At 39.3% G+C, this 26,155-nt stretch overlaps 4 protein-coding genes and 1 long non-coding RNA gene across 13 annotated transcripts; 3 read left to right on the top strand and 2 right to left on the bottom strand.

Annotated features, from left to right (window-relative positions):
• The first annotated feature begins 8,304 nt into the window (after positions 1-8,304).
• LOC147921347 (uncharacterized) lies at positions 8,305-9,329 on the top strand. Of its 2 annotated transcripts, XR_015589230.1 has the most exons (4): positions 8,305-8,344; positions 8,430-8,501; positions 8,590-8,663; positions 9,102-9,329. It is a non-coding gene; the product is annotated as an uncharacterized LOC147921347 (long non-coding RNA). The 2 variants fall into 2 exon arrangements; XR_015589229.1 differs by lacking the exon at positions 8,305-8,344 and having other exon boundaries at positions 8,370-8,501.
• A 776-nt stretch (positions 9,330-10,105) lies between these two features.
• LOC104763051 (ABC transporter B family member 7-like) lies at positions 10,106-11,606 on the bottom strand. The gene is made up of 4 exons (XM_087499818.1): positions 11,239-11,606; positions 10,768-10,822; positions 10,514-10,688; positions 10,106-10,426 (listed from the first exon to the last, which is right to left on the bottom strand). The coding sequence occupies exons 1-3, from the start codon at positions 11,464-11,466 to the stop codon at positions 10,585-10,587; spliced, it is 387 nt and encodes a 128-aa protein (XP_087355944.1). The 5' UTR covers positions 11,467-11,606; the 3' UTR covers positions 10,106-10,426; positions 10,514-10,584.
• A 424-nt stretch (positions 11,607-12,030) lies between these two features.
• LOC104760249 (transcription factor GTE12) lies at positions 12,031-14,791 on the bottom strand. Its single transcript, XM_010483145.3, is given in 11 exon segments — positions 12,031-12,450; positions 12,537-12,646; positions 12,730-12,796; positions 12,890-12,939; positions 12,942-13,013; positions 13,112-13,195; positions 13,295-13,355; positions 13,446-13,543; positions 13,618-13,678; positions 13,768-14,442; positions 14,696-14,791. Coding segments are annotated over 10 exon segments (1,464 nt in total). The 5' UTR covers positions 14,410-14,442; positions 14,696-14,791; the 3' UTR covers positions 12,031-12,231.
• A 150-nt stretch (positions 14,792-14,941) lies between these two features.
• Positions 14,942-17,166, top strand: LOC104760246 (uncharacterized). Of its 7 annotated transcripts, none has more exons than XM_087500037.1 (10): positions 14,942-15,229; positions 15,322-15,449; positions 15,559-15,630; positions 15,734-15,873; positions 15,972-16,086; positions 16,183-16,263; positions 16,360-16,500; positions 16,661-16,748; positions 16,848-16,967; positions 17,062-17,166. In XM_087500037.1, the coding sequence occupies exons 1-10, from the start codon at positions 15,046-15,048 to the stop codon at positions 17,073-17,075; spliced, it is 1,083 nt and encodes a 360-aa protein (XP_087356163.1). In that variant the 5' UTR covers positions 14,942-15,045; the 3' UTR covers positions 17,076-17,166. The 7 variants fall into 7 exon arrangements, 2 of the variants coding, with proteins under 2 accessions (XP_087356163.1, XP_087356162.1); XR_015589344.1 differs by having other exon boundaries at positions 14,944-15,229; positions 16,342-16,500; XR_015589347.1 differs by having other exon boundaries at positions 14,944-15,229; positions 16,168-16,263.
• Positions 17,167-17,323: 157 nt separating this feature from the next.
• On the top strand, positions 17,324-21,010 carry LOC104760247 (putative methyltransferase PMT14). Of its 2 annotated transcripts, XM_087500035.1 has the most exons (8): positions 17,324-17,394; positions 17,899-17,970; positions 18,291-18,961; positions 19,044-19,254; positions 19,336-20,008; positions 20,087-20,164; positions 20,328-20,573; positions 20,783-21,010. In XM_087500035.1, exons 3-7 carry the CDS (start codon positions 18,305-18,307, stop codon positions 20,563-20,565), a joined length of 1,857 nt encoding a protein of 618 aa, XP_087356161.1. In that variant the 5' UTR covers positions 17,324-17,394; positions 17,899-17,970; positions 18,291-18,304; the 3' UTR covers positions 20,566-20,573; positions 20,783-21,010. The 2 variants fall into 2 exon arrangements, with proteins under 2 accessions (XP_087356161.1, XP_010481446.2); XM_010483144.3 differs by lacking the exon at positions 17,324-17,394 and having other exon boundaries at positions 17,759-17,970.
• The last annotated feature ends 5,145 nt before the right edge of the window (positions 21,011-26,155 follow it).

Genomic DNA, 26,155 nt, shown 5'->3' with positions numbered 1-26,155 from the left:
TCTTGCATCCTCTTTGTCCTACTCCTTGGACCACACACTATTTTTCGCACATCCTTGGTCATGTTTGGTTTGACCTTTTTAATTTGTTTGCCACTGTCGATTGATTTGCGCTGCTCTTTTGTTCTTTCGATTTCTTTGAATTTGCCTCATCTTTCTCCATCATTCTTCTCCTTTTCTCTTCTCCTTCTTTCGATTCTTAACCCGAACTGGCTGCTCTGTCTTGGTTGAACTCTCTTGAACTTTCTTGAGCTTCTTCTCTTTTGTCTGATCGCGCTTTGTGGTGACTTACGTGAATCCTCATCGATTGCGTGCAAGCTAATTATGCAAATAATTAACTATGCAACCTATAAAACTCAAGCAACAATCAAAGCAAGTAATTCAAACAAGCAAAGATTAGCAAGCAGTTAAATAATACCACAAACAACACAAACACGGCTAAAGAACACAAAGTACTTTTACAAAAGACACAAAGGTTCTACACCACTTAGCCGATAATTCTAAGGGTTCGGATCCTAGACAAACACAATAAAGGTTAGGTCTAGAAACAAAAGAAAAACTATCCAACCCTTACACATAAACCCCAAAAGAACTTCCCTTACTCCCCAAAGTTCTACTGGTTCCTGAGCCTAGTACACGCCTCGCAGGTGCACACACACTCCCTAGCTGGCTCATCAGGTGGCGGTTCAGCGGGAGACTCGGTTGAGGTAGAGGCAGCAGACAATGAGGTTCCAGCTTGATTCATCGGGTCTTCTTCATCTCGACTAGCTTGGTCTAACGGATTCTCCCCTGTATGCACAAGTTGGCTTGATGGGTTCAATCCTTCTCGCACAACTCGGTCCGGACAGCTAGGAGGGGACTGCCCACTTCTTCCACACTCGGTACAACGGCTAGGTTCTGGAAACAATGGACGATCTGGTCTCGCTCTCCAACAATGATTGTTCAAGTGTCCCGGCATCCCACAAGTATCACAAGGCCTCCAATGCCTCATAAGTTCTGGATTCGGACAACGATAGGTAAAATGCTCTCGCATTCCACACGAATCACATTCCGCATTCTCGGGTGACAACATGCGTCTAAGTGACGTCCTCCAACAGTTTCTGGTCCAGTGTCCAACTCCCTCGCACAGCTCACAATAAGGTTGATTCCTCATGTGGACTTGGTTTGGATACACCACTCTCTTCCGGGCAGTGGCTCTTATTCTCAGTCGGCCTCTCGGTTGAAAAGTCACGGACTGCGCGTCCGGCTGCTCTCTTGACTGAAACTCCTGATAAGTCATCTTTGGCCTCTTCGAACTACTCTCTCCTTCTTCGAACCTTACATGACTTTGGTTTAATCTTCTTAACTCAGACATCCTCTCCCATTCTAAGTCTCTTGGTTCTTCCTCTTGATCAGCTAACACCATCTGCAACGGTATAGCTCGAATAGGACTGTTGTGTCTTGGCACAATTTGGTCCGGTACTACTTGGTCTAGAATTACTTGATCTGGTCTGCCTTGGTGTCTCACATCTCGGCTTGAACTAGCCCTTGGTCTCACATCTTCTCTAGGCTCCACACTCGCGGCAGCTTCTCGGTCTTGGTCTCTTGGCATTATGTCTTGGTCACTTCTTGATTCCACCACCAAAGTTGGTATCCCCTCGTCATCACTAGACAAAATTTCGATCACCTCCAAAAACATTTCCCTTCTCGTTGTCGGCTCCTCCGACTTAGAGTTTCCGTCATTTGGATTCCTTTGCCTCTCGGCCTCCGGTACTATAGGTTCACCCTCAACTCCATCCACTCTCTCCGGTGAGTGTAACTCGTTCAACCTTCGAAGAATTTCCGCGATCGTCTCTGCTTTTTCCTCCACTGGTTGTCCCGTACTGGTACCTCCGATCTCGGGCGTTACCCCGTTCCCACTAGCAACAGCTCCTTCTCCTGGTGAATGTATCTCCGTCAAGAAGTTCAGAATCCTCTCGACTGCCTCTAGGTACTCTCTCATATCGTCCTCTGGATTAACCTCTTCATAATGAGCCTCCACAAGTTCTAACAGCAACTTCTGTAACTTATCGGCGAGCTCCACCTCCACTTCTCCATGATCTCCAACTGGATTGGTCTGAAAATTTCCTTGCGCGTCCATCCTAACTTGGATACGACTCGGCTCACCAACTTCCAATACAACCGTCTGCTCATCTTGATCCACTTCCACCTCCTCCGTTTCATCTAGACACTCAGATGGAGTGGTCTCAATAGACATATTGTCCCCTTCTCCGATCAATCGCTAATCCACACTCCAAGTGTTTAGATCTATTGGTTCATGACTACTCTCTAACTCCGTCCACAAATACCCATTGTGATGATTACAACCCTCATGTCTCGGCCCCTCATCTCCTGAACCATCCCCGCAACCTGAATCACCTGAAGACATCTAAAACCCACAAGAAACAAGGTGAGATGCTTAGTCCATTCTAAGGTTCAACTTAAAACTAGACAAGCAAACAACCGGATAAAATTTTGTGTTTTTGCGACACATTTACTCGATAAAACCTTGAAATGCACAAGTGCTCACGGGTTCGAAAACACCGCTCTGATACCACCGTTGTAACGCCCCCGAACCGTTCTATGACCACGAAGGCTATCGGACAGCCACGAGACGCTACGATGGGAACTGTACCGAGGCAATCAGGTCGAGGGACGGAAGCTGCAGACTTCCCGACCAGTCCTCCCTAGCACAATTCCACCCGCAACCGAGACTACTTAGGCTTTGCAACCCTTGCGGCCTTGTGCGTTGGGTTAGCCCGGACAAGGCCGAGTATCATTTGCAACTTGCCATGTTTTCCCGAAAACCGAATATTTTACTTTAACAAAATATTACATTGTAAATAAATCATTAAAGCAATATAGGAAGATAGTCGGATAATTTTTACATAATCTTTTATGAAAATATAGGGTTTTACAAAGAACACAAGAAAACCCTATCCGGTACCCTAATGTTTGCTCCAGCTCTAAACTCACTTAGGCTTTCCTGCAAGACAAAAAGATATCATGAGTAATCTAAGATTACTCAGTGAGCCTGGGTACCCCTTTCTCCTAAACAGGATTCTACTTTCCCCAACCCGACTACCCCGGCAAGCAAAGAAAACAAGCAAGTAAAACAAACTAGCAAGTAATCAAAGCAACGCAACAGAAACAATAGCGGAAGCAAATTAAACCACACACAAGCGAGAGAGGTTAGATCAATACGACTCGACTCGGCGATCTAGACTCGCTATACACATCGAAAGACGACTAAAGAAAACTTTAGACTCTTAACTCATACACGACTCGCAAGGACAATCTAGAATAAAACAAGGGACACTTGAAATACCCTAGACTCCTTCACCTATCAACCGAACAAAGACATCTAGAATACTACAAGGATCGCTTGAAATACCCTAGACTCTTTTCACCTAAGGGCCCTCAAAATTCTGTCTCGTTCCACAACGCTTCCCATGTCGAGACCACAAAGGTCACCAGCACGAGCCCACAAATATGCTACATCGTCATGTAGCGGTCACGCTAGTAGCTAGCTAGCCGTGACAGTGTCCCGCGCGAGTGGTCATCGGGAACTCTCGCGAGACAACTGCATTTGGAACAGAAGATCGACACACTATTCTAGCTAAGACTCGAGAAACAAATTCAGGAGGCTAAGGTAAAATAAAACACACAATAATTCAAGCAGTAATAAATCAAGCAAACAAGCATGAAATCAAGCAAGAATACGACATGCAATAATCAACAAGGAGCAAGAAACACAAATCAAGCAACTTAAGATTATTCTAAATGCATGCAACCTATATTAAGCACCTTAAGTAAAATTAATGCAACAAGTTCTAATATGCATGCTACCAAATTGATTTAACCGTCTTAAATCCTTAAGTCCAAATTACGCATGCAAGGCCATTTGATTTAATCTCTTAACCAAATTTTAAGTGTTTCATCTTACTTAAAATGCATCCAAATTCATTCGCATGGTGATTCATGTTAGATGTGCATTTAAACATTTCACTAGCATAAATCCTACCATATTACGCATGCATCCAATTTAAACCGATTCTACATGCATCTAACCTACATGCATTACCGCATAACTCACCTTTCATGCGTCGATGATTACCGTACTTCACCGCACCACTCGATCAGACAAACTCCTCCCTCTTCACGTCAAACAGCTTCTCGCTTCTTCGACCGCTCTCGTCCGCAACCACCGACTCGTTCTCGGTTTTCTTTGATCACAAGTGCGTCTCGCTCTCGATCTTTTCCCGACACGACCGTCGTCTTTTCTCGATCTCTTTCTCGACACTATCACCGGTTCTTCTTCGATGATCTCTCGACAATATCACCGGTTCTTCTTCGATGATTTCTTCGACACGATATCTGTCTTTTCTCGATGAACTCTTCGACAGAATCTCCGTCTATTCTCGATGGTTTCTTCCTCGCTTTTCTCTCTCGATGCAACAACTTCCTCTTCTCGATCTTTTCTCGACAATCTCTCTCGATAATCTCTCTTGATCTCTCTCGACTTTGAGAGAAAACAAGACTTTAGTTAAAGTGTTTGAGAGAAAATGAGAAAAAGTGAGGAATGAAGTCCCAAGTCTTGTATTTATAGAGTCGAACTCCTCCTCTTCTCCCTTAGTGCGTTGTGACAAGTGTCTCCCTCCTTGTTTGCATGTGGAGCATGATTAACACTTTCCAATCACTAATCTCCGTTAAGCCCACTAACTAAGTTTTATTTGTATGATAATGCATGTAATCTGATTGGTCCATTTATGAGAAAAATCGATTTTTATTTCTCTCGGCAAAAACCCGTCTCTCGTCCGATGTTTCTCGTCAAAACCCGTCTCTCATCCGATGGTTCTCGGCATTCCTCGGTCTCCTCGGTCTCGCTCGGACGCTCCTCTCGGCATTTCCCGGACAGTATCGGTTCTCTCGATATCTCTCGGACAATTCCCTCGGTCTCTCGGACGCTGTCGGTCTCTCGGTATTTCTCGGACAACTTTTCTCGGCCTCTCGGACAATTTTCTCGACCATCCCCGAAATTCTCGATTTTCCTCGGTCATCTTGATCTTTTCTCGGACATTACCCAGACATCTCTTGGACGTCTCGGTACTCCTCCCTGGTACTTACCCGACTCTTCCGCGGATGCCATTTCCACATAAACCGTTAATTTTTGATTGGTCTTAAGGCCTCGATCGCACCTCCAGTCACTCCAGTCTTGGCTCGGCCATTCTCCGACTCACGAATATTTTCCCGGACTTCTTCCGGTCGTTCTTCTTTATTTTACTTCTTCTTTCTTTTTAAGTCTTTCCCGAGTCATTTCCTCAAATTTTTATTTTAGGATTTTGCCCTTCGTGAGAGTCACTACAAAATATCAACAATTATGTTCACTTGACTTATTATATAACTTGATTCTTTTTTATTCTCCTGTATCTTGCAGTTATGAACTTCTAGATGCGTTCTTCTAGTTACATATAAAATCAAGTCACATCAAATATATGGTCGGGAACTTGTATATGTGTACAAAGTGAATCACATTACTAAATTCTTGTAACAAATACTATATTCCATTTTATAAAATAGTTTTTGGGTTCTTTGGTCGGTCACCAAATTATTTGACATGTTTAGCCAATTTGAACACAGAAAAGTGTGCGTATATGATTAGGTGCCATCTACTAGGTCTCGTCTAACAGGTTTTAGAACATATATATTGGTGTGATTTAATCAAATTATAAATCATATCATATCTACACTCAAAACTACATAACATTATGGTGTTCCGAATGATATAATACATCAATGAGCATTGGTTGGATATCATTAATCCAAAATAAGATCGAACCATCAGTAAACTAAATAAAATTCACACAGGACAGCTGTTTTGAATGCCATAGAAGAAGAAATTGCCGCCCTCCGTAATAGAGGCACTTCCCTAGAGGGAGATGTGGCTTTATGGAGGCACTCCAATGGCAACTTTCTCCCTTGTTTTCTACATCAGAAACTTGGTTGCAGCTCCGTCAATCTCGACCTCCGGTGCCCTGGGCCAAGGCCATCTGGTTTTCTGATGCTGTTCCTAAATTTTCTTTCATTCTTTGGCTTGCAGTGCGGAAAAGGCTCACAACAGGCGATCACATGGCTGTGTGGGGCAGAAGCGTATCCTCCTCTTGTGTTTTTTGCCAAGCACCAGTTGAAACGGTGGAGCATCTTTTCTTCTCTTGTCCTTATTCTTCTCGGGTCTGGGCAGTGTTAAAAAGGAAACTTTTTCGCCACCACTACACGACTTCCTTTCCACGGATCCTCTCCCTTCTATCCAGTTCCACTTGCACTGGGACCTCCTGCTATATTCTTCGGTTGGTTTTTCAAGCTACAAATCATGCTATCTGGTGTGAACGGAACAAGCGTCGCCATGGTGATTCCCCCAGTGCAGGGACTCACCTTGTTAAGACTCTGGACCGTTTGATCCGCAACAAGATTCTTTCTATATGTCGCCTCCGCCCAGACAAGCTCACAGATGGACTGCACCTTTGGTTCCAGACACGCTCTTAGATTTTCTATTGCTTAGAGCTTGATTCTTTATTTATTCTGATGCTTCTTTTAATTTTTTAATTTTTTTCAAACACACGGACGCAACTATTGTACAACGGTCTTTTTTTATTTGAATAAATTTTAGCATTCATTGAAAAAAAAAAAACTAAATAAAATTCATGAGTGATTAATTAACTGCATGGAGAAGTTATAATGACATATGAACAACCAACAAAGAATAAAAGATAGACCGTGTCGGCCATATGCAACACCTTTTTTCTTTCTTTAACTTTTAGCCATCCCTCAACAAAGCCATAACAACTTATATTAGCAATTATCGATTTACTTGTGCAATTGTTGTTGACAAAATAATTATTTCAAAGTTTTCTGCTCGTTCAAAGAATCAGAGTCCATGGCAGCGATCATATCGGCGGTTCTAATGGTAGTAAGTTGGTGAGCCACCACTACAGTGGTCCTGCTCAACATTAGCTTTACAAGAGCGTCTTGAACCACACGTTCAGATTCTGCATCCAAAGCGCTTGTAGCTTCATCAAGAATCAATATTTTAGGGTTTTTAAAACCGCCCTTGCAATTGCGATCCTTTGCTTTTGCCCACCTGATAATGTGTTCCATGCTCTCCTACCATCGTTTCCAAACCCTGGAAAAAAAAGAACAAAGAACTAAGAAATCTAAACAATTGCTTTACGTACCGACCAAATTGGTTATAACTAAAGTTTAACTACCTGTGGGAGTTTATGGATGAATTTACTGGCTTTAGCGAGCTCAAGTGCGGTTCTGATTTCTTGATCAGACGCACCTTTTTTGCCATAAACAATGTTTTCCCTAACTGTGGTCGCAAAAAGTATACGTTCTTGGCTTACGAGACCAATCTTACTTCTAATCCATCTCACTTGAAACTTCTGTAAGTCAATTCCATCAATTAAAACTTCTCCTGATTCTGGATCGTACGTAGAACCTCTCAATTAGACTGATCACAGTTGAGTTTCCACTTCCGCTCTGTCCCACCAGAGCCACGGTCATGCCATTCGGTACAGTCAACGAAAAACCACCAAAAATCTGCACGTCTGGTCTAGCCGGTTATCGAAAGTATACGTCTCTTTAATTTTTTCCAAAACCACTCCACTCATGTCATAACCATCGATCTTTGGTTTTCTTTTAATTGTCTCGAACATTTTGTAAGCTGCAGCTTGCCCGGCCGCAAAAGCGTTAAGAGAAGGCAATGTCTGTCCCAACGCCCTACGAAGTGATCAATTGAATGTGTAAGAAGTTAAGATTTTTTAGAGGACAAGTAATTAATCGTTTTACTCACATTCCTCCGGTCAAGATTGACATAATCACGTTTATGACTTGACCTCCATTATATCCTTTTTCCATTTTTAGCCGAGCGCCGTACCATTTCGCAAAACCATAGGTACAATATACCACAACCATCATTATCCCAATGCCTAGACCAGAGTATAGCCCTTGTTGTACCATAGATTTGTAGGCAATCTCAAGCTTCTTCTCATAGTTCTCCGTTGCTTGTTTCTCTCCAGTGAACGCCACAACCTGAATAAATAAAATTAAAAAAATCAAAATATTGATATGTTATTATTTTTCAAACATGAGAATTTAAAACCCCGGAAGAACTCTGTAACGACCCGGTTTCAGAATTAAACCGTGAGGCCCAAACCGAGCCCATTAGCGAGTCAAGCCCGAACCAAACCCTAATCTCCCCGCGTGTGCATAAAAAGAGGGGACGGACTTCGAGACAAGTCACAGAAACCCTTGGCCGTCACGTTCCACGGTGAGTCTCCGCCTAACTCTAGTCTCGGGTTTTGTATTGTTTTGGGAACAGCCCTAACTTGACCCTTGTTTGCGAACCCTTGTAGCACCACTAGAGACACCGGAGATTGTCACCGCGTTCAGCCTGTGCCGCCGTGTGAAACGTCTTCACCGGAGAGGTAAGATCCGTGAACCAAACCTGAGAACTATGTTGTGTTTTCATAGATTTTTGGAACCAATCTAATTCCCAAGCTTAAACCACCGCAGATCTGTGTTGCCGAGTCCTCCACTTCGCCGTTCAGTTCGTCAAGTCAAGCCGTCGAGGAAAGTTGCGGAAAGAGGTAACGACGAAGCTTTACGTCTCGTGTTGTTGTTGTTGTTGTTGTATTGTTCGTTCATAGCTAAACCAATAATTAACCAACTAGACCAGGTGATTAAAGGCCAGAACCGAAACTTGATTATGGAACGTACGTGCATGAGTTGTTTGTTGTGTCATGCATGGTTACGTATGTGGTCGATGACGATGGTTAATTTAATATTGGTGAACCGTGTATTGTGGCTGGTTAGGAATTGTTAATAAACTGGGAGCATATGAACGTACGTGGACTAAAGGGTGGTATTATGAATTATTAGATTGTTAGTTTGATTTAACTATTAAACTACATCTAACTAATTTATTAGAGAAACACTAGCACAATAAAATCGGGTGTGATAATTAGATTAAACCATGGATTATTAATGGAAAATAATCTTTGATTGTTTTATCTAAACCATTGCAGATTAAAGATCATTGTTGGATTGGATTCCTATCGTTGCTGGCTTTTATTTGAGGATCAACAAATTTGCTAAGATGAGCACTAGTTGGTGTCTTTTTCATATGTCGATATATTTAGATAGTTACCTAGTTTAAGGTTAATCCGAGTATACCTATGGATTATATATAAATAATCATAGTTGATTGTTAAGTGTATAATCACAATATATATAATTTTTTTTTTTTTACTATATAGAATGTAGTGAACAACCATTAGTAATAGGATTTGACAATTAAAAGAACTAGATATTTTAAAACGGATTGTGTGGTGTGTGTTATGCATGTTTGTGTGATAAAATAAATTGTTTGAGTGTGAGGAGCAAATGTGTCTAAGAGGCACGAAGAAGCGGGTGAGCCGCGGAGAGTCCTGCAAGGAGAAATCTTTGTAGTTTTGTGGTGGTCTACTGGCATAGTATGCGGGTAGATCAGGATAGCTGACGAGCAAACGTGGGTGCAGTGCTAGGAACAAGTGCAAGAGGCGCTTGGGGTCAGTAAGCATGAGCACGAGTGATTGATGCTAGGACGAAGTGCAAGAGGCATGGAGGTTCCGTAAGCATGGTGCATGAAGAAGTGCGAAAGCATGAGAGATCTGATAATATACGAGGATAGCGTGTGGTGACACGTTGTATCCGACCCGTCTTTAGGGCGGTGATAGGACGTAGTCTCATTTGTTTGGTGCGTGTGTTGTTGACACGTGATTGATTGCTTGTCTTAGGTTTAGACTTTGTGATGGTCTAAGCATGTTTGTGTATGAAGACTTCGTGAGCCCTAAGGCTTGCCCTCGCTGAGTAATCCTAGATTGCTCACCCCTCTCTTTCTCTTGCAAGTAACCATGAGGAGTAGTTGATAGAGTCGGTGCTAGTGTTAGGAGCTGGAGATTATTCTTTTATTTTCCGTTGTTGGATTTATCGAACTGGTTGTTAGTTTCGGTTTAACGTTTAAAGGATGGTCTGAAAGACCTTTAAGTTGATTTAAGGAATATTTCGGTTATTTTCGGTTATGTATGGTTTACTTGTGGTATAAGTTAACCTGTGACATGCCATGAAAATTGGGTGTTACAAACTCACTGTTCTAATCGACCCAACGGCTTGTTCTACTACGTTACCAGCTTCTGTGTAAGCAAGTTGACCACGTACAGCCATTTTTGACATGATGAGGGTCATTGCTCCACTGGTGGCCACGATTAGAGGAATGCACGGAAGTAGAGCCATCGTGAGTTTCCTGCGCTACTATAAAAGCAACCACGAATCCACCAGCGAATGTTGAAACGAGCTGTGTGACTTTCCCAACCTAAACAAATCAAAGTCAAAACAAGAAGTTTCAGAAACTTGTGATGCAAGAAACATCCAGTCGTGTATTATATATAAAAAAAAAAACCTTTCTCCCATGGAATCTTGAATAAGAATGGTGTCTCCTGAGATTCTTCCGACGACTTCACCGGTGTTTGTCTAAGTGTCAAAAAAGCCAATGTCTTGTCTCAATATGGTTTTTAGGTATAGATGGGGGATTCTGGTGGATTGACGCTCACCAGTTACCATCCAGCATGAGACCTCTGCGAAAGAACGAAAAAGTCCTTTTGTAAATAAGTTAGGCCAAAGGATAAATAGAGAAAGAGTAACATAATTTCTTACGCAGGAAGGACACAACACCGGCGTAGGCCGCAAGATAAAGAAACTTCATTGCAACCTGAAATTAATTAATTATGAAAATCAAATCGATATAAACCGTAAGAAATTCATAGCTTTCAATCACAGCTAGTGGAGGGAGCAAAACGGAAGGCGCCATGGTGCGATCCCGGCTGCAAAACTCACAAAACTTATCGACAAAAACGTTTGGAACAGGTTCAATACAATCAAACATTTGGAAAACTCCACATGGATTGCAATATTGGTTTCTCACCCGTAGTACCGTCCCCGTGAACGTCTTGAATTTAATCAAATTGTCTATTCTCTAAGTTGCACTTGTTGTAAAACTATATTTTTTTTTTGTTGAATATATGATTTTGCATTCATATAACAACAACAAGAAAAGAACACATCATCACGTCAAATTAAAATTTGCTTTGCTATCAGAAATCATAACCAACCGTATGAAATCCTAACCTTGAAGACTTCTTTAACCACGTGGTCATGATCGGAGAAACCTAACACGTTAATGAGCTGCCCCATGAGTACTGTCATAAACGGCTGAGTTAGGCCGTTCGCCACGGCGGAGATAGTCCCGATGGTCATTAAAAAGATGTCATATCGATCTGCAAACGTGAAAAGCTTGTAAAACGCTACTCTTTGATTCCCGCCTCCATTTTTCTTCTTCTTCGCTTTCTCTGCCATTGTTTCTCCTTCCTCTTCGATTATAGGTTAAACGAAAAATTTCTCAAGATAATTTAATGGGTTTTTATTTTATAGAGTGAGATAGAGAGAGAGAGAGAGCTTATATGTCACTCTTTGCACTTTGTAAATTCAGTTTTATTAGTTTGACCAAAAAAAAAAAACTCAGTTTTATTAGTTTTGCTATAGAGCTTTTTATTCTCTATTATTATCTATAGATTGTGTATATTAAATCATTAATGATACACTTATGGTATACAAAAAAAAAATCACAATAATACTTAACGAGGGTAGATTTCAAGAAATCTTAATCACCTCAACAAATCTACTTAATATTTTATACATTGCAAATAGAGAATGGAAGAGCAATATAAAGATCATATCTTTTAATTATCAATATGCTTATCAAATAAATATGCATCTAAATGAATATTGACTTTCATCATTTTCAATTTTAAATGTTTTTCAGATACATATACTTGAAAATGATGTCACCAGAACATATATATAGACACATAATGAATAAGTTATTATCTTTGTGTTGTGTAAATAGCGAGCATGGTGATATGCATTAAGACATCTAAAATTAATTTACTAACAGTTATCATATGTGAAACAGACGGTTAATGACAGTGTAGAACAAAATTCACTAAAATATACATTATGCATAGCCCACGAGCATTAAATTATGACAAAAGTTAACGTCACAACAAAGCATTCGCGTTCTGGTCAAAATTTACATCCAAGAGGTTTCTTTTAGAGAAAACTCTACAGGATCTCTCCTTCCTCGAGATCTTCCAATCTCATCGCATCACAAATTTCTGACCCGGTCTCTTCCAGTTCCGGACAGTCATCACTTCTTAAAACCAGACCCAACTCTTCAACCAGTATGCGAATTCTTGTCAGACTCGAGCAACCACAGACTTTCCTAAATTCTTTCTCCAATCTCAAGTAGTTGTTCCGTTCAAAATCAAAGACTCTTTTCATCTGTAGACATGTTTACAGATATTAGAATCATTTGGTTCTTCAGTCTTCACTCTGTTAAAAAAGGGTTTTAAGAAGCCGCAAAATACCTCTGCTAGTTCGAGCCGTTGTTTATCACGTTTTTCCTTCAACTCGGCTTGTGCCCTCATTTGTGCGGCAACCTTAGCAGCTCTCATCTCAGCTTCAATTCTAGCTTTCTCTGTATGTTTTGTGAAACGTAAGAGGCAAACATTGAAAAGGTTTGAGCCTTTTGTAGTTCCGTTAGAACACGTAAAAGGATACCTTCACGTTGTGCTCTTTCCATCTGTTCCTTTTCTATCTGTATTCTAATTAGATCAGCTTTGTTATTCTGTCAACAAATAAGACAACAACTTTCAGTAAAACATAAGCTGTCGAAAGTCTCTGTTTATGCAATGGGGATCAAGAAAGTAATGTAACCTACCTGCTCAAGGACTTTTCTGTGTTTAGCTTTTAGAATGGTATCCGCATATTAGCTTTGAGTATTGCAGCACGAAGAGCCTTCTCAGGAGGTACTGGTGGCAGAGAAGGCAATGCCGTTTTCAATTCTGTGGCAATCATCGAATGGTATTAGGAAACCAAACTATACCAAAAGAGGAATTCCGCAGATTCGATTGACCGCATAAGAGAGGAAAAAACAACTTACCGTTCTCCAACAGAGCACTATTTGAAGGTTTATCAAGCTGAGAATGGCCACTACCATTTCTCTCATTCCTTGAAGTCACAGACCCTTCATTCATACAGAAATTAAAAGTGCATTGTTACAAAAGTAGCGATAATAGAATGGCAATTTGGAATGAACTCAGAAAGATGGCTTAGGATTTCTCACCATTGCATTGAGGCTCTGACTCACTCGCCTGTGCACCTGAAGTGTTTTGTACTTGACAATCCTGTTGGCATTGGAACATCAGTCCTATTGCTAGTGACAAGACTAAGAGGAGATTCTATTTGTCAAAGATAAAGAGAGAGTCTGTATATACCATTAAATTATTGCTTCCGGATGAGCTACAGGACTTGAGGCATATGCAAATAGTTTTACCACATGAACCACACTTACAGGCTGCAGTTTGAGCTGAGCCTGCATGTCATACAAATGATAAGCTCCAATGCTTAGAAGCCAAAAAGCAGAATACAATTTCTCCAACAATATACCTTTCGCAGGGATTTTCACACCCGAGCTGACTCCAAGTCCCTGATCGAATTTCTTAGTCCCCTGGAAAAATCAAATATATGACAATCCTATCAGTAAGAAACTTAAACCACGATAACAGTAACAAGTCTAGTATTCTGATCATAGCGTACCTTCGTTGCTAATGCTTTCGGCGTCACAGCAGGAGTATCCTTTTTGCTCTGTCTTGAACAAACGACTTCAACTGGCTGTCTCTTACAACCTTCTGTAACTCCAATCCTGGATAATTTAGAAACCTTTTTCTTCTTGAGTACTTCCCATCTGACCACAAATACATCCTTCATCTCCTTTGCAACCTTGTAAACCCAATTATCCGAAGGATTATACTTTAGTGCATTGTCAAAAGTTAACCGAACATCCGCTGCAAACTCATCAGCGTTACTGTACTCATTCTTCAAAAGCTTCGATTTGATTGTGCCAAAATCCATAGGGTTCGATATGACATTGAAGTAATCAGGAATCATCAGTTCAACAGGATCAACAGGCTTGTTAAAAACCCATCCAACAGGGTGCTCCATCAAAGACCTCAACAATGCTAAACACTGACTACACAAATCACGGTCTAGCCTCTGCTTCTTCTTAGGTTGAACATCCTCTATCTCGTTAGGTCCACGCTTCTTCGATTGCTCGGAGGAACGAGATAAGTCTTCACATAACGAATGCTCAATTTTCTTCTCACTATCCGGAAACGTTTGGGATGTTCTGACAGAACCTACAGAACCAAACTTTATCCTAAGCTTGGGTATTGCAACCATTCTTACAAAAAAAAAATCAAAAGAACAAAACACCTGTAATGCAAAATAGATTAAATTAGGGTTTATCTACGCGATTACACCAAAAACTCGCAATTAGGGTTTTATACATCAAAAACGAACAAAATCGATACAAAAACTAAATATCCATGAAAATTCCGACCAGATCTAGGTTAAAAAACTCTCAAAAAATAGAAGAAGAAGAATTAGGGTTTATCAATTTTGCGAAACCCTTAATAAAAACGTTGAAACTTTAACTTTTGAGAAACGAAATCAGGAAGAAGTATACCTATGGAAGAAGAATCAATGGAACAGTATGAGAGATTTTGGAGTGGGGAGGAGACTGTGTGATGCGAGGAGGAGGAAGAAGACAAAGCGGCGAAACAAGTTTCTTTATTTTGACACGAAGATGCTTTTATAAGTTTTCTGTTCGGAAATAATCTGGACCTAATATTTTATTTTTTGGGCCCAAAATGGGTCAATAGTAAGCCCATAATAGCCGCCTCAAAATATATAACATTTCCCAAATTTTAAATTGGTTCGGAAATTAAAGTGTTGTGGAAAATTTCTCATATATTGATTTGATACTAAAGGAAGGACCCAAATCGGAGACCAGAACGGAACCCTAAATCTTCTCCGATGGCATTACCGGAGCCACCACAAAGCTTCTTCCCTTCCAAAGATGAGTTCTTGAGACTCCTTACCGTTTTGCTTGTGGCTTGTACGGTGGCTTTTACCTGCAATTTCCTCGCTAAGTCTATGAGCTCAAACCCTACTATATCTTTCTGCGATAGTAACTTTGATTCCCTCGATTCAGACTTGGGTAAGCTCGGAAACCTCATACTCAGTTCCTTTATTTCATGGTTAAATTGTGTAATTACGTGAATAATTACTTAATCAATTTTGTTACTACAGATTTGTGTGAACCTTGTCCAATTAATGGAGAATGTTACCAAAGGAAGTTGAAATGTAATCATGGATACAGAAAGAAAGGAAATTTATGTGTAGAAGATGGAGAAATCAATGAATTAACCAAGAAATTGGTATCTGAGCTATTCGAAAAAAATCAGATTTTTATGTTATTTTTGTTGTTCTTGTTTTTGTTAATGATTTGGTTTTTATAATGGCCACTTTGTTGTGTTGTGGATCCAGGTTGGGTATTTTGAGAGAAAGGTTTGTGAGGCATATGCTGATAGTGAATGCTATGGTACTGGAAAAATATGGGTATGCTTCTGATTTATTATCTTTAACATGATTTTGTGTTTTTGATTTACTTGTGTGCTCATTTTGTGGTATTAGTGAGTAATTGTGTTCATCGATCTTTTAGGTTCCGGAGAATGATGTCTGGGAAGATCTACGTAGCAACGGTTTCTTGAATACATTAGACGAGTCTGCTTACATTTTTGTAAAAGGAAAGGCTGTAGAAGCTGTCACGGAGCTACTACAGAAAAGGACTAATTCTAATGGGTTAGTATTTTCATCACTGATTAAATGGATTCTATTGGTTACTAAAACTATTCACTATAGATTCTTACTTTTATCTTTTTTTTTTTTTAAATTTGAAGGATTAATGAGTTGAAGTGTCCTGAATCGGTTGTCAAAAGTTACAAACCCTTGACTTGCCGCATCCATCAATGGCTCTTGAGAAACATCTTAATCATCTCATCCTCCTGTGTAATGGTATTGTACTATTAGAAAGAAAAAAGACCAATCTTTGAGTGGTTTAATTTACTTTATCAACATCTTCAAGCTTGTTTACAGTGTTAAGATGTACAGCTAGTGGGCTGCGCAATATTGCGTAGGAAAATTCGAAGTAAGCGACAATTTTCACGTAGAGTGGAAGAGCTATACAACCAGGTACCTCTTTGATCCGCACAGCATCTCGATTTAGTCTAATTATTCCTTGTCTTGGTGTAAATATATAAAGGGGTTTAGTTTGAATTGATTCATTAGGTCTGTGACTTTCTGGAAGAAAATGCACTGGCATCAAATTCTTCAGACACTAGTGACTGCGTTCCTTGGGTTATCGCATCTTGGTTACGTGATTATCTACTTTTGCCTAGAGAAAGAAGAGACCCTCAGTTATGGAGTAAGGTAATGCTGTTTTTGGTCCTGCCTATCAATCAGTAACAGATATGCTTGATCTGATTCTGTTCTCTATCTCTAACAATTTGTTACATGTATCATGTTCTTATAACAAATTCTCAATTTCGTTGCCTGACATGGTTCTTTACATTTTTTGGTTAATTTATAGGTTGAGGAGTTAATACAAGAGGATTCACGTATAGACCGATACCAGAAACTCGTCAAGGGTGAACAAAGAGTTGTATTGGAATGGCAAGGTGTGAAACCTGGAATAGTTCTTTATTTTCTTTCACTCGTCTATTGTTTTATTTTTTCTTTACATTCCATTGAAAGTTGTTTCCTCATCAATGATTCAGTTGAAGGTTCACTTAGTTTATCCAAGCTGAAGAAACGGCGAGAGACGGAGAAGAAAGATATAAAAGTTATTGGTTCAACAAACACAAGCTTGCAAGAATACTACAACAGAAGAATCGCTGGTAAGAAGCTGAAAAGTGAAAACCATTTCTATTGAGTCAACAACAGTAGACATTTGTCTTAAGATTGATCTTTATCTGTTCTTTTTTTGTTCAGAGACAAGTTCTTAATACATTTTACAAAAGAACTATATATAGAAGCTTGTTGTGGTTCTCCACGCAATTGTTAAAAGAAAATCCAAGGACTGAAGCATTTTCGATTTTTCATGCTGTTTTTATTCCTGTTTAAATATTGACTTTAGATTTGGCTCTCTCTTGTTTGGATCAGAAGAGAAAGTGATTAGAATTTGTAGTCTTTACAATATATATATATATTGGTACGATAAGATACAATTCCGATTTAAGTTGACAGTGACCAGGTTGAAGAATAGAGAGAGTAGAATCATGTGGCTTGTGAGTGTCGTCGGGGTATGACAGCCAAGTTAAAAGAGTGCGTGTCAATCGTCTTCAGTCTCCTTCCACTAGAGACTTCTTCGTGCCCAAAATTCCACTTTTTCCTCTACTATTAATAACTGATTATAAAGATCCTTAATTTGCATTACCCTACTAATTCTTCAATCTTCATAGTTCATACCTTACCATTAATAATTAATTATATGGGATATACCGATATAGCATAGATGCATGTGCTGATTTGGACTTTTGGGTTTGAGCATTAGTAAATAAGATACATATATTTTTCAAAAGAATAAAAAATTGTTTAAGAATACAATCTTTTCCTTATTTTTTATTTTTTTTTTTTTTGGATGAGAATGAAGTTTTAAGAAACTTATTTATTTATTAACATGTTTTTCATCTTTAAAAAGAAAAAAAAATCCTCTTTTTAATTATTTGGGACACTCACCCTTCTGGCCTTCTTTATTGATTAGAGACGTTATGTTTTTGTGAGTCTTTCTGCTTCCATCAATGTCAAAAGCTTTTTAATCGTCGACAGCTTAATCACTGAAAGAGCAAAAGCAGCAGTGATCTGCAGAGAAACAAACAAAAGAGGTTTACCATCGAACAGGTCAATACTTTTCTCTCTTTCTAGATAGTTTTTAGCTCTTGGAAGTATCTCTTCTTGCAAAATTCCCTTCTGTGTTCTTCTAATTTCAATTTCGATTTCAACTTCCAAGTGCAATGCCCAAATTTACAATCTTTTTTTGTTCTATCATCACGAACTCTTCTCTCTGAAATCTAGGTTCCTTAGCTTTACTTAAAGTTTCGATTTTTCCTGTTAAAAATCAAAACTTTTTCTCCATAATGAAATTTATGTTGTATCATGTCAATTGCTGTTGATTACTCTTAAGGGAATTGATATTATAGTTTTATGATCGAATATTTCAGGAAATTTCCAAGTCATGGGTTCTAAGAACAGTCCACAAGTGAATAATTCGACAAGAACTTTGTTTACTCTGATCATTGTGATTGGTTTATGTTGTTTCTTCTATCTTCTTGGATCATGGCAAAGGAGTGGTTTTGGTAAAGGAGGTGGTATAGTTATGGAAGTTACAAAGCAAGAACAATGTACTAATGTTACAGACATTGTAACCAAACTTGATTTTGAGCCTCATCATAGAACAGTTCAGATTCCTGAGAGAGCTAATCCGAAACCCGTTGTGTTCAAGCCGTGTGATGTTAAGTACAAGGATTACACGCCTTGTCAAGAACAAAACCGAGCGATGAAATTCCCGAGGGAGAATATGATTTACAGAGAGAGACATTGTCCACCGGAGAGTGAGAAGCTGCGGTGTCTGGTTCCTGCTCCTAAAGGGTATAAGACTCCTTTCCCTTGGCCTAAAAGCCGTGATTACGTTCACTATGCGAATGTTCCTTTCAAGAGCTTGACGGTCGAGAAAGCTAGACAAAATTGGGTGAAGTTTCAAGGGAATGTGTTTAAGTTCCCTGGAGGAGGAACTATGTTTCCACAAGGCGCTGATGCTTATATCGAAGAGCTAGCTACTGTAATCCCAATCAAAGATGGAACTGTTAGAACTGCATTGGACACTGGATGTGGGGTAAGTTGGTTCACGTACCAACTCTCACTGTGATGTTTTGATTCATTTCTTAGAGTTTATTGTTGTGCTCTTTACGTTTTAGGTTGCAAGCTGGGGTGCATATATGCTTAAGAAGAAAGTATTGACTATGTCGTTTGCACCACGGGATAACCATGAAGCTCAAGTACAGTTTGCACTTGAGAGAGGCGTTCCAGCTATTATTGGTGTACTTGGATCAATTCGTCTTCCATATCCACCAAGAGCATTTGATATGGCTCAATGCTCTCGATGTTTAATACCATGGACCTCTAATGGTAATACATTTGCTCAGTCCATAATCTCACACCTAACTATATAGTGGAAATGGCACAAAAATCACTAGATTGACTGTGCAGAGGGAATGTACTTAATGGAAGTAGACAGAGTCTTGAGACGGGGAGGTTACTGGGTCTTATCCGGGCCACCGATCAACTGGAAGACATACTACAAGACGTGGAAGCGGTCTAAGAAAGAACTCAATGCAGAGCAAAAGAAAATAGAGGAGATTGCAAAGTCTTTATGTTGGGAGAAGAAGTATGAGAAGGGAGACATTGCAATTTGGAGAAAGAAAACAAATGACAGATCATGTGATAGGCCATCATCTGTTAAAATCTGCAAAGGAAAAGACACCGATGATGTCTGGTACAGGGAGATGGAAGTATGCGTGACTCCATTCCCTAAAGTATCAAACAAAGAAGAAGTCGCAGGAGGAAAGCTAAAGAAGTTCCCGGAAAGGCTTGTCTCAGTTCCTCCGTGTATAACAAAAGGTCTGATCGAGAGTGTGACCGCTGAATCATACCATGAAGATAACAAACTGTGGAAGAAGCGAATGAGTGCCTACAAAAGAATCAACAGACTGATAGGTAGCACGAGATACCGTAATGTGATGGATATGAATGCTGGACTTGGTGGATTCGCAGCTGCGCTTGAATCGCCTAAATCTTGGGTTATGAACGTTGTCCCAACCATTGCAAAGAACACTTTGAGTGCTGTATATGAAAGGGGTCTTATTGGCATCTACCATGACTGGTAAATTCACAAAATCTTTCTTCTGTAGAACAAACATTGAATGCCAAAAACTGATGTCTTTCCTTTTGAAATCTGCAGGTGTGAAGGCTTTTCAACTTATCCAAGAACATATGATCTCATCCACGCCAACAATGTCTTCAGCTTGTATCAGAACAGGTTAGCTAAAGATTCTATTACCATTAAAGATCCAAAAAGATTACACCATTTATGTTCTTGCACAAATCTTGGATCAAACAAGATCAAACCCTAATGTTTTATGTCCTAAAGCTACTAAATTTATGTGAATCTTAAACTTAACTATTGAACATTCGCAATGCAGTTGCAAAATCGAAGACATACTTCTCGAAATGGATCGGATTTTGCGACCAGAAGGAACAGTTATATTCAGAGACGAGGTTGATGTACTAAACGATGTACGAAGAATCACAAAGGGAATGAGATATGACACTAAATTGATGGATCACGAAGACGGTCCACTTGTGCCGGAGAAAATTCTCGTCGTCGTTAAACAGTATTGGGTCGCCGGAGGCAGAAGAAACAGTACCTTGCCGTCTTAGTAGCTAAGGTAACGAGTTTTCGCACTTTTTGCCCGTCATTTTAGATGTTTAGTGAATTAACCGCAAATTTTTTAAATAGGTTCACTGGCACCCTTGATATCCAGACTTTTTCACTTTTCTTTTAACCCGCAACTATTGTTAAATACCGATTAAACCCTCGCATTAAAGTTTATACAGTTTGGACCATGTATTACAATTTTAATTCGCGAATGTGCAGGTCAAGATTCTGGAGCTTTTGGAGCTAATTTATCTGATATTCAGATATTGAATCAGCATATACTTTGACCCGAAAAAAAAATATATATACGCATATACTCAAAAGATGTAGATGAAAATAAAGAACTAAGAAAAGTTGGGTGGAATCAGAATTTCCATAAAAATAAAAGGGATGAAGTTGAAATATATATATGATACTCAAATAAAATGTACAATTTATTTTATTTTATTTTATTTTTTGTCTTCCAAACTTCATTTCATTAAGTTGGTGACGTGAAACTCTCCTCTAAATTGAGTTTTTTAGCGGTCAAGAAACTTACATGGGAAAGTAATAATACAAAGATCAACAAGTTCCTAACGAACCATAACAACCCAGCACAATGATATGTTCAAATTTACCCTAGAGCTACTCTCTCAAATTAAGAGGTCATTGTAATACTTAAGGGTCGAATTCCACAAGGACTCAAGACTACACAATGAATTATAGAGTTTTATGATTAAGCTAAACAAGATGATTTAAATGAAATAGGCAATGCAAAATATTAAAATAAAACTGTTGTAAATTCAGAAGATCAAAAAGCTAGGTCCAGGGAATGTCTCAGGAAATTACAAAATATTAAATCAATAATAAATAGGATTCAAGCAATTAAAAATCAGATCTAGAACTCTAAACTCTTTTGTAAAATAAATCAGTTCTCACTGCAAATATTATCTAAATTTAAAACCAGAAAATCCAAATCTCTTTGTAAAATTCTAGGTTAAAAATCAGCTTTAAAAACAAGTTTAGATTGTTCACAAAATTACTAAAACAAATCTCTTTGCAAGAAGTAATTTTGCTCATCAAAAGATTTTTGTCAGGAAAATCAATTATATTCTCATATCAATCAATAATCCTAAGATCTAAATCCAGATGGCTAATCAAAGATCTAGCATTAAGAACAGCCTATGATGAAGATCTAGAAATATAAAGAATCCTAAATAAACAGATCTAATAACTCAGACATATTCAATGAAGAACAAAATATAATTCTGAATAATAAGCAATTGAAATTAAAAGAGTAAAGAGGGAGTTCATCAATTCTTCTCTCAAAGCAGTTCAGATCTCTCTCCCAAAAGCTCTCAAAATCTCACAGGATTGCAGAAAAATAAAACTTGCTAGAATAAAACTTCAGGATTTTCTAAAATCCAAAAACACTATATATATGTCCTAAAACACATGAGGGACTTGTGTTGCAATTTAGGAAAACTTTGGGTAAAATTGTAAAACTTCCAATTTTGTGATTCTTCATCGGCTGAAGAGGGTGTCGACCGATGCTCCTAAGTGGTGTCGATCGATGCCCTTGTTTTGATCCGAGTCCAAATTGATTCTTCGAGATTTATGCTCCAAAATGATCTAAATTGTTCCACTTTGCTCCTTCTGTGCCAAAGTCCTAGAAAACCTGCAAAGACTCAAAAACATCCTAGAAAACAACTCAAAAGACTCTAAAAGACTCCTTATATCATGGTTGAAAACCACAAAAACCATGATATATCAACTCCCCCAGACTTAGCCTTTGCTTGCCCTCAAGAAAAATAGAAACTTAGACCTGTGAAAGAGGTTTGAAAACACAGAAACTCATTTCCTCTCTAAGGTAATGCCATGATCATCCAAACCATAATCCATATGCTTAGCAGAAAAATCCAAATCTAACCACCATGTACTTCTCCGTTGACATTCGTAGCATCCCAAATTCAAACCAAATTCCACTACTTCCTCCATAAAGCCCTCATCAGTGGGTCTCCTCAATTTGATCAATGTCAAGAACCTTCTAGACTCATTCTCGTACTATACCATAGCAAGCAAGATATATCTTTTTACAACATGTGGTATTCTTCCTCTCCCCCAGATTTATTATATTATTATTCTTCTTTGAGTTTTGCTTTGCTGTTTTTTTTTCTTTAATCAAAGTTGTAGGCGAATAATGGGGTCATCGGTAATTTACCTACCCCTCACTTCCAAGCGTTGTGTGATCATTTGACTCAAGAGTAGAATAATGAGGTCACTGGTAATTTACCTCCCTCTCTAAACTGATCAAAATCATCTCATCTTTTATTCTCTTTTTTTTTTAACAAAGCTCCCAGGAGTGATCTTTTCAACTTAAATTAGGGAGAGGAGTACCATTTTCTTTTGAAGATCTTACTTGTCAGGCATGAACAAGGAGTCAAGCTCTATGAACATCAATCTCCTTGATTAGTTAAAAAGAAAAGTACAAAAATTACCTCAGGCTTTGATGGATTCAGTTGGAAATTTAGATGTCTCTGGTTTACTGGTCAGCCATTGGATTTTTCATTAGTCGGATTAGTGGATTCAATCTGCAGCATTAATCAACCAAGGCAATACACCTAAAAAGAAAAATCATAGTTCCCAATACAATTTTGAAAAATTTGACTCAATAAAAACAAAAATTGATTTTGACACACTAAAAACCAAAACTATGTTAGTAGTTAGTACTAACCTCCCCCAGACTTAAACGACACTGTCCCCAGTGTTTTCAAATAAGAGGAAAGCTAAAAGAAACAAAACGTATTGAAAATTGTAAGGAAAAGATAAACTGTTTTCGGGTTGCCATGGGGCGTCGACCGATACCATTTCAATGTCGATCGACACTCATCACGAATGGTGTTTTTGGCCGTAAGTCCTTGTTAGTTGCAGATAGTTGTGTTGATGGATCAATCCTTGGATGATTATTCTGTTAAGAGACACTCAAACACAAGTTAAAAGCAACATGATAGATAGATAATTCATGATTTCAAACAAATTTCAAACAAAAACTGACTCAATGCAAAAAAAAAATGACTCAAAAGGAAAAGAAAAACCTAGAAGTGGGTTGTCTCCCACTTAGCGCTTGTTTTCAGTCATTAGTTGGACTGCGTTGAAGCTCAGGCATCAGGTGGATCAGAATGTGGCAGTGAATGCCTCCCATAGCATGACCTCTTCATCCAAGGTGGTGTATAAGCAGTAGAAGAGTGAGGTCTACCAAGGACATGAGGAATAGGACAGGGCGGGATTTTGGGATGTGTTTGCTTCTTTTATGTCCTGCAAAATCATCAACAGAAGAAACAAGCGCTCTAAGATAATCTCGTTGCTTGTTTAACTGCAAAATAGTTTTTGTACCTTTGAAAGCCTTGTTGATGATAGGAGGGGGATTAGGTGCAGAAGATGTGTACCTTGGCCCTACCTGAGGACTCTGGAGTGTGGAGTGGGGAGGTTTCTGTTTGGGAGCAGTTTTCTTACTTGGAGCATCAGTTGTGGACAAGTGCAAGCTCGGATGTGGAGGGGTGTCGACCGATGCTAATGTAGCATCGATCGATACTGAGCCTGTTGCTCGTGTAGCAGAAACTTTTTCAACAGAAAAAGTTTGTCCATTAATAGTAGGAGCTCTCCTCAGTTTATCCATCTCAAAGTTCAGACTCAAACCTTCCACATTCAGTGTTATGTGTCCCTTCTGCACATCTATGATTGCACCAGCTGTTGCCAAGAAAGATCTTCCTAAGATGAGAGGATCACTAGGCTCTTTATCAAACTTCAGCACCACAAAGTCAGTGGGAATCATAAAGTTTCCAACCTTAATTGGAATATCCTCTAAAACACCTTCAGGAATTCTTCGGGATCGATCAGCCAAGATAAGAGAAATCTGAGTTGGCTTGAATTCTATCATCCAAAGTCTCACAGCAACAAAATGTGGCATCAAGTTGATACTAGAGCCAAGATCACAAAGTGAGTGTGCAAACCGTCCTGTTGAGATTGAGCAATCAAGTACAAAGCTTCCAGGATCTGGTAACTTTTTAGCAGTCCTACACTGAATTGCTGCACTCACCCTCTCAGAGACTATCACTTCTTGCTTCTTCTCTTTTCTCCTTTGAACAGGCTGGTTCAACAGAATTGCACTGACATCTTTTGTAAGCAGTGCTCCTTCTTCAGGGCTTAAACCATTGGATACCATTCTCTTCACATACCGCTTAAGTGGTGGTGAAAGCTTTACAGCATCAATCAAAGGCATCTCAATCATCATCTTGTCCATCATTGCCTTGCATCTAGCTTCCTCCATCTCCTGCTTGGACCTTCTTGGCTTAGGAAAAGGGACCTTAGGCTTGTACACCCTGTCAACAGCTGCTGGAATCGGAGATTTTGCAGTTTTTGGTTCAGTCTGAGAGGGGTGTTGACCGACACCATTGTCTGAAGTCGAATTCTCCGTCTCGGGTTTGGCCGATTGCTCTCCTTTTTCTACAGTTTCAATTTCTCCATCATCTTCATCTCTCACTGATATGGCATTGCAAGCATGCTTGGGGTTTGACTCAGTTCTTCCAAGGAGAAATCCCTCTTGCCTTTTAACAGACCCAGCAGTCTGCGCAACCTGATTCTCCAGCTTTTTGACATGAATGTTCAAAGCATCAATCCTCCTAGTAAGCTCATTGTAGACATTATCAATCTTCCCATTGAATGTCACTGATAACTGTTCCTGACCTTGCAAAAGTTGCTCTAGCATAGCTTCCATTCTACTTTCAGAAGAAGTTTGTGGAGGAGGAGACTGATAAGAAGAGTTCCTATAGGTTCTAGTATGACCATTGTTTTGTTGCTGCTTCTAGTAATCTGGTTTAGGAGTGTAGCCTGAAAATTTCCCAGTGTAAGGCTTGTTGCTTTGTTGATTACCGAATCTCTGACCCTGATTCCCATATACAAAGTTGACATCTGCTTCTTCATTCCCAGTCTTAGGTTGTGGCTCAAATGATTCAACTTCAGCAGCAAAGTGAACTGATTTCTTACCAGCCAGAAGATTGTGAACTGAATCCACCTTGGCATTAACAGAAGCAAGCTGGTTTGAATCAAATCCTCCATGTAATCTCTTCCTTTCAGTATCTGCTCTCTTAGTGCTATTTCTGGAATCCAAATTCTCAATCAAAGCTTCAACATCTTCTGGAAATCTTGTCTTGAAGTTCCCATGGCTTGAAGCATCCAAAGCTAGCTGATATTCCCAGTCAATCCCTCTGAAAAAAGATACTCAACAGCTGCACTCTTGAAAAGCCATGGTCTGGACAGTCCCTTTGATATGCCTTGAATCTTACCCAAGTTGCCTTGAAAGCTTCATCTGATCTTTGCTTGAAGGAGGACAACTTGACTCTTAGCTCATCTGACATGGCATCATCATAAAAGTAGTTGAAAAAAGCCACCTTCACTTGTTGCCAAGATGTCAAAGAACGGGCTGGCAACTGTTTCAAACATTGAGATGCTTCTCCTGCAAGTGAATATGGGAAAAGCTTGCAGTAGATGTAGTCTTCAGTTACTCCATTGGCCTTGATACTGGTCACCAGGTCTTCAAAGGGCTCAATATGGTCC

Source organism: Camelina sativa, chromosome 18, assembly GCF_030686135.1.
Source record: "Camelina sativa cultivar CO46 ecotype springtype chromosome 18, ASM3068613v1".
Taxonomy (NCBI): Eukaryota; Viridiplantae; Streptophyta; class Magnoliopsida; order Brassicales; family Brassicaceae; genus Camelina; species Camelina sativa.
This window is presented reverse-complemented; position numbering and strand designations above follow the sequence as displayed.